General features: G+C 36.9%; 1 protein-coding gene and 1 long non-coding RNA gene across 51 annotated transcripts; one reads left to right on the top strand and one right to left on the bottom strand.

The window, feature by feature from the left end:
* Positions 1 to 34: 34 nt before the first annotated feature.
* LOC141763666 (uncharacterized) lies at positions 35 to 2,015 on the top strand. Of its 50 annotated transcripts, XM_074628216.1 has the most exons (5): positions 35 to 189; positions 482 to 577; positions 661 to 912; positions 945 to 1,066; positions 1,202 to 2,015. In XM_074628216.1, exons 4-5 carry the CDS (start codon positions 1,001 to 1,003, stop codon positions 1,916 to 1,918), a joined length of 783 nt encoding a protein of 260 aa, XP_074484317.1. In that variant the 5' UTR covers positions 35 to 189; positions 482 to 577; positions 661 to 912; positions 945 to 1,000; the 3' UTR covers positions 1,919 to 2,015. The 50 variants fall into 50 exon arrangements, with proteins under 50 accessions (XP_074484317.1, XP_074484333.1, XP_074484324.1 ...); XM_074628232.1 differs by lacking the exons at positions 35 to 189; positions 482 to 577; positions 661 to 912 and having other exon boundaries at positions 1,001 to 1,549; positions 1,586 to 1,633; positions 1,706 to 1,735; positions 1,802 to 2,015; XM_074628223.1 differs by lacking the exons at positions 35 to 189; positions 482 to 577; positions 661 to 912 and having other exon boundaries at positions 1,001 to 1,549; positions 1,586 to 1,663; positions 1,715 to 1,735; positions 1,802 to 2,015.
* Positions 2,016 to 3,449: 1,434 nt separating this feature from the next.
* LOC141763670 (uncharacterized) lies at positions 3,450 to 3,939 on the bottom strand. The gene is made up of 2 exons (XR_012593110.1): positions 3,777 to 3,939; positions 3,450 to 3,698 (listed from the first exon to the last, which is right to left on the bottom strand). It is a non-coding gene; the product is annotated as an uncharacterized LOC141763670 (long non-coding RNA).
* Positions 3,940 to 7,877: the final 3,938 nt, after the last annotated feature.

Raw genomic sequence — 7,877 nt, 5'->3', positions numbered from 1 at the left:
GTAACCTGTAATCTATAATCTATAATCTATAACCTTTAATCTGTAATCAGGAGGCAGGCTGCGCTGCAGGAGGGTCTTCAGCGAGCGGTCAGCGTGCCCCTGGCTCTGGCTGACAGGATCAGCGTCCTCTGGTCGCCTCTTAAGGAGATGGTCGTCTACGGAAACATCGCCTGCAAGTCGGACGCTCAGGTAACAAAAACCCCCTCTTAAATAAAACCTTTAATTTGAAGTTTGTGTTTTCAAAATAAAACCTTTAATTTGAAGTTTGTGTTTTCAAAATAAAACCTTTAATTTGAAGTTTGTGTTTTTAAAATAAAACCTTTAATTTGAAGTTTGTGTTTTCAAAATAAAACCTTTAATTTGAAGTTTGTGTTTTCAAAATAAAACCTTTAATTTGAAGTTTGTGTTTTCAAAATAAAACCTTTAATTTGAAGTTTGTGTTTTCAAAATAAAACCTTTAATTTGAAGTCTGTGTTTCCAGGTGGCAGCTAAAGCGTTGGAGACGGCGGTTTTCGGTGCGTATTACAACGTCACCATCAACCTCAAAGACATCACCGACGACGCCTTCAAGACGGCGGTGAGTGCGCCGGCGTGCTCTTCACGTGACGGTCGTTTAAACGGCGTCCGCTCGTTAATCATTCATGAACGTTTGTGCTGCAGACCCAGAAGAGAGCGGCGGCGTTGCTGCAGGAAGCCAAGGAGAGCGCCGCCGCCGTGCTGCTCGCCGCTGACGAGAGGAAGTGAATTGATCTTCAGAGTCTGTGATTGGACGTTCGTCATCCTTCAGTTCAGTATTTATAGACAATCAGCTCATTGTAGTGATGCTAGCAGGATGCTAAAGCTAACTTTACCAACCTAACGTCAGCCGGCGGAGGTAACGACCTTAGCTGCTAGCTCCGTTAGCTGCTAGCTCCGTTAGCTGCTAGCTCCGTTAGCTGCTAGCTGACTTCTTCTTCTGGTTGTTAAATGTTGGTTAAAAAAGTAAAAACAATAAAATAAGATGAGAACATCCACGACGTCCGCCGGCAGAGGTTACGACCTTAGAGACCTTAGCGACTTTAGTGACCTTAACGACCTTAACGACCTTAGTGACCTTAACGACCTTAACGAGCTTAACAACTTTAGCGACCTTAACGACCTTAACGACCTTAACAACTTTAGCGACCTTAACGAGCTTAACGACCTTAACAACTTTAGCGACCTTAGTGACCTTAACGACCTTAACGAGCTTAACAACTTTAGCGACCTTAACGACCTTAACGACCTTAACAACTTTAGCGACCTTAACGAGCTTAACGACCTTAACAACTTTAGCGACCTTAGTGACCTTAACGACCTTAACGAGCTTAACAACTTTAGCGACCTTAGGGACCTTAACGAGCTTAACAACTTTAGGGACCTTAACGACCTTAGCGACTTTAGCAACCTTAGCGACCTTAGGGACCTTAGCAACGACCTTAGCGACGACCTTAGCGACGACCTTAGCGACGACCTTAGCGACCCTAGCGACGACCTTAGCGACGACCTTAGCGAAGACCTTAGCAGCGACCTTAGCGACGACTTTAGCAGCAACCTTAGCGACGACCTTAGCAACAACCTTAGCGACGACTTTAGCAGCAACCTTAGCGACGACCTTAGCAACAACCTTAGCGACTTTAGCGACCTTAGCGACGACCTTAGTGACTTTAGCGACGACTTTAGCGACCTTAGCGACGACCTTAGTGACTTTAGCGACCTTAGCGACGACCTTAGCGACGACCTTAGCGAAGACCTTAGCGACTTTAGCGACCTTAGCGACGACCTTAGCGACCTTAGCGACGACCTTAGCGACCTTAGCGACGACCTTAGCGAAGACCTTAGCGACTTTAGCGACCTTAGCGACGACCTTAGCGACCTTAGCGACTGCAGCATCACGTGACAAAGTCACTGAAAACGTAAACTCCTGTAAAACATAATGAATCAATGAAAACAACACAGATCAATAACAGGATCAATAAAACATGAAGTAAAGTTGATCATGTTGTGATTTTCTTTGCGTGAGTCAAACTAACCCTTAAAACAATAACACTAAACGTCTGACTAAACCAGACTCCATTCAACAATGTGTTACTTCTATGTTCTTCACCTGGTGAAGTTAGACAGAAACCCTGTAGAACGTTAGTGAACAGCTGACACGGATCAATACAAATGATCAATACGTCCCAGCAGAGTTGATCAGGAGTCCTCCGGGACTCCAGGTAGCTCCTAACGAATCTGTGGTCGCCACGGTGACGACTCTGAACGGAGGAACGTAGAATGACTTGTTTTTTAAATGGAGTTTGGTGTGAAGTCAGCAGTGTGTGTGTGTGTGTGTGTGTGTGTGTGTGTGTGTGTGTGTGTGTGTGTGTGTGTGTGTGTGTGTGTGTGTGTGTGTGTGCTCAGGTAATGATTGACTCGTGTTTGTCCCGTTTCAGCCGCCGGTCAGGTGAGTCCCTGAGGGGTCAGGAGGTGCACCGGGTGTTGGTGTGTTTTGTGTGTTTCACTGTTTTAAACTCTAAAAAACGGAAACCGATAAAAACCGGTTCCATCTGGACAGGAAGTGAGGAAGAGCTGAGTTCTCCACTTCCTGTCTGTGGGGTCAGAGGTCACCGCCGGACGCTGACTCAGCAGGAAGTCGTGACGTTAGTCAGTTTGGGTCAGAGTTAGACGTTTAATTTCTCTTTAAATCATTTATATTAGATTTATTTATTATTACTCTAATTCTTAATTATTGTTTATTATTATTTTGTAATTTGTTAATATTTTATTATGAAATAATTATACAACTTTTTAATGTTTGAGATTTAAACACAAATAACACATTAAATAAATGTATTTATACATAATAATAATAATAATATGTTTAAACTATATGTAAATAAGTAAATGTATATGTTACATATATAAGATGTATTTATCATTTTAGAAATTATATTATATTATAATTTATACACTTTTACTTTTTGATTGAATTGTATGTATAATTTGTATTATTATATTAATGTCATTTATTATATGATAAATTCATAACATAAATGATATAATGATGCAGATATTCTACCTGTTTCATAGTTTTATTATAAATGACATGAATATAAATTATGAATGCATTAATAGAAATAAAACAGTGAGGCGGTACAAACATTTAATCTGTAACAGTTAAAACATTAATCATAATTAATTATAATTAATAAAACTTAAAACATTAATTATAACTAATTATAATTAATAAAACTGTTAAAACATTAATTATAATTATAATTAATAAAACTGTTAAAACATTTATTATAATTAATTATAATTAATAAAACTGTTAAAACATTTATTATAATTAATGAAACTGTTAAAACATTAATTATAATTAATTATAATTAATTATGATTAATAAAACAGTTAAAACATGAATTATAATGAATTAATGAAACAGTAGAAACATGAATAATCAGAGTTTTTATAACATGAATAATTAAAACAAACTAAATGTTTTTAAATAATCAGACATTAATCTGAATGTGGTTCATTAATATTAAAACGCTGGTGATGTAACAGAGTGTAGTGTGATGTCATCGGTGATGTCATCGGGCGGTGATGTCATCGGGCAGTGATGTCATGGGGCGGTGATGTCATCGTCCTCACAGTGTGGTGAACTGGCTCAGAGCTCCTCTCAGTTTATCAGCGATCTGACCAATCAGAGAGCAGAGATCAGGGAGGTGTAATAAATGCTGTACCATGTGACCTGTGACATCATCATCACTCACCTGCTGGTAGAAGGTGACCTGCTGCTCCAGGTAGAGCTGCATCACTCTGTTGTAGTCATAGATACGGTTGCTATGGAAATGATTCATCTCAGCTGGAAGGACAGAGAGAGACGGGTAGTAATGTAGTAGTAGTATGTAATACTGTATGTAATACTGTATGTAGTTCTGTGTAGTACTGTGTAGTACTGTATGTAGTACTGTGTAATACTGTATGTAGTACTGTGTAATACTGTATGTAGTACTGTGTAGTACTGTATGTAGTACTGTATGTAGTACTGTATGTAGTACTGTGTAGTACTGTATGTAATACTGTATGTAGTACTGTGTAGTACTGTATGTAGTACTGTATGTAGTACTGTGTAATACTGTATGTAGTTCTGTGTAGTACTGTATGTAGTACTGTATGTAGTACTGTGTAGTACTGTATGTAGTACTGTGTAGTACTGTATGTAGTACTGTATGTAGTACTGTATGTAGTACTGTATGTAGTACTGTATGTAGTTCTGTGTAGTACTGTGTAGTACTGTATGTAGTACTGTATGTAGTACTGTGTAGTACTGTATGTAGTACTGTGTAGTACTGTATGTAGTACTGTATGTAGTACTGTATGTAGTACTGTGTAGTACTGTATGTAGTTCTGTATGTAGTACTGTATGTAGTACTGTATGTAGTACTGTGTGTAGTTCTGTGTAGTACTGTATGTAGTACTGTGTAGTACTGTATGTAGTACTGTATGTAGTACTGTATGTAATACTGTATGTAGTTCTGTGTAGTACTGTATGTAGTACTGTATGTAGTACTGTGTAGTACTGTATGTAGTACTGTGTAGTACTGTATGTAGTACTGTATGTAGTACTGTATGTAGTACTGTGTAGTACTGTATGTAGTACTGTATGTAATACTGTATGTAATACTGTATGTAGTTCTGTGTAGTACTGTATGTAGTACTGTATGTAGTACTGTGTAGTACTGTATGTAGTACTGTGTAGTACTGTATGTAGTACTGTATGTAGTACTGTATGTAGTACTGTGTAGTACTGTATGTAGTACTGTATGTAGTACTGTATGTAGTACTGTGTAGTACTGTATGTAGTACTGTGTAGTACTGTATGTAGTACTGTATGTAGTACTGTGTAGTACTGTATGTAGTACTGTATGTAGTACTGTATGTAGTACTGTGTAGTACTGTATGTAGTACTGTGTAGTACTGTATGTAGTACTGTATGTAGTACTGTATGTAGTACTGTGTAGTACTGTATGTAGTACTGTATGTAGTACTGTATGTAGTACTGTGTAGTACTGTATGTAGTACTGTGTAGTACTGTATGTAGTACTGTATGTAGTACTGTATGTAGTACTGTATGTAGTACTGTGTAGTACTGTATGTAGTACTGTATGTAGTACTGTGTAGTACTGTATGTAGTACTGTATGTAGTACTGTATGTAGTACTGTATGTAATACTGTGTAGTACTGTATGTAGTACTGTATGTAGTACTGTATGTAGTACTGTGTAGTACTGTATGTAGTACTGTGTAGTACTGTATGTAGTACTGTATGTAGTACTGTATGTAGTACTGTGTAGTACTGTATGTAGTACTGTGTAGTACTGTATGTAGTACTGTATGTAGTACTGTGTAGTACTGTATGTAGTACTGTATGTAGTACTGTATGTAGTACTGTGTAGTACTGTATGTAGTACTGTGTAGTACTGTATGTAGTACTGTATGTAATACTGTGTAGTACTGTATGTAGTACTGTATGTAGTACTGTATGTAGTACTGTATGTAGTACTGTATGTAGTACTGTGTAGTACTGTATGTAGTACTGTGTAGTACTGTATGTAGTACTGTATGTAATACTGTGTAGTACTGTATGTAGTACTGTGTAGTACTGTATGTAGTACTGTATGTAATACTGTGTAGTACTGTATGTAGTACTGTATGTAGTACTGTGTAGTACTGTATGTAGTACTGTATGTAGTACTGTATGTAGTACTGTATGTAGTACTGTGTAGTACTGTATGTAGTACTGTATGTAATACTGTGTAGTACTGTATGTAGTACTGTGTAGTACTGTATGTAATACTGTGTAGTACTGTGTAGTACTGTATGTAGTACTGTATGTAGTTCTGTGTAGTACTGTATGTAGTACTGTATGTAGTACTGTGTAGTACTGTATGTAGTACTGTATGTAGTACTGTGTAGTACTGTATGTAGTACTGTGTAGTACTGTATGTAATACTGTATGTAGTACTGTATGTAGTACTGTATGTAGTTCTGTATGTAGTACTGTGTAGTACTGTATGTAGTACTGTATGTAGTACTGTATGTAGTACTGTGTAGTACTGTATGTAGTACTGTGTAGTACTGTATGTAGTACTGTATGTAGTACTGTGTAGTACTGTATGTAGTACTGTATGTAGTACTGTATGTAGTACTGTATGTAGTACTGTGTAGTACTGTATGTAGTACTGTGTAGTACTGTATGTAGTACTGTATGTAGTACTGTATGTAGTACTGTATGTAGTACTGTGTAGTACTGTATGTAGTACTGTATGTAGTACTGTATGTAATACTGTGTAGTACTGTATGTAGTACTGTATGTAATACTGTGTAGTACTGTATGTAGTACTGTATGTAGTACTGTATGTAGTACTGTATGTAATACTGTGTAGTACTGTATGTAGTACTGTATGTAGTACTGTATGTAGTACTGTATGTAGTACTGTATGTAGTACTGTGTAGTACTGTATGTAGTACTGTGTAGTACTGTATGTAGTACTGTATGTAATACTGTGTAGTACTGTATGTAGTACTGTGTAGTACTGTATGTAGTACTGTATGTAATACTGTGTAGTACTGTATGTAGTACTGTATGTAGTACTGTGTAGTACTGTATGTAGTACTGTATGTAGTACTGTATGTAGTACTGTATGTAGTACTGTGTAGTACTGTATGTAGTACTGTATGTAATACTGTGTAGTACTGTATGTAGTACTGTATGTAGTACTGTGTAGTACTGTATGTAGTACTGTATGTAGTACTGTATGTAGTACTGTATGTAGTACTGTGTAGTACTGTATGTAGTACTGTATGTAGTACTGTATGTAGTACTGTGTAGTACTGTATGTAGTACTGTATGTAGTACTGTGTAGTACTGTATGTAGTACTGTGTAGTACTGTATGTAGTACTGTGTAGTACTGTATGTAGTACTGTATGTAGTACTGTGTAATACTGTGTAGTACTGTGTAGTACTGTATGTAGTACTGTATGTAGTACTGTATGTAGTACTGTGTAGTACTGTATGTAGTACTGTGTAGTACTGTATGTAGTACTGTATGTAGTACTGTGTAATACTGTGTAGTACTGTGTAGTACTGTATGTAGTACTGTATGTAGTACTGTATGTAGTACTGTGTAGTACTGTATGTAGTACTGTATGTAGTACTGTGTAGTACTGTATGTAGTACTGTGTAGTACTGTATGTAGTACTGTATGTAGTACTGTATGTAGTACTGTGTAGTACTGTATGTAGTACTGTATGTAGTACTGTATGTAGTACTGTGTAGTACTGTATGTAGTACTGTGTAGTACTGTATGTAGTACTGTATGTAGTACTGTATGTAGTACTGTATGTAGTACTGTATGTAGTACTGTGTAGTACTGTATGTAGTACTGTATGTAGTACTGTATGTAGTACTGTGTAGTACTGTATGTAGTACTGTATGTAGTACTGTATGTAGTACTGTATGTAGTACTGTGTAGTACTGTATGTAGTACTGTGTAGTACTGTATGTAGTACTGTATGTAGTACTGTATGTAGTACTGTGTAGTACTGTATGTAGTACTGTATGTAGTACTGTATGTAGTACTGTATGTAGTACTGTGTAGTACTGTATGTAGTACTGTATGTAGTACTGTATGTAGTACTGTGTAGTACTGTATGTAGTACTGTGTAGTACTGTATGTAGTACTGTGTAGTACTGTACTGTAGTAACTGTGTAGTACTGTATGTAGTACTGTGTAGTACTGTGTAGTACTGTATGTAGTACTGTATGTAGTACTGTATGTAGTAGTACTGTATGTAGTACTGTATGTAGT

Source organism: Sebastes fasciatus, unplaced genomic scaffold (genome assembly GCF_043250625.1).
Source record: "Sebastes fasciatus isolate fSebFas1 unplaced genomic scaffold, fSebFas1.pri Scaffold_143, whole genome shotgun sequence".
NCBI lineage: Eukaryota > Metazoa > Chordata > Actinopteri > Perciformes > Sebastidae > Sebastes > Sebastes fasciatus.
This window is presented reverse-complemented; position numbering and strand designations above follow the sequence as displayed.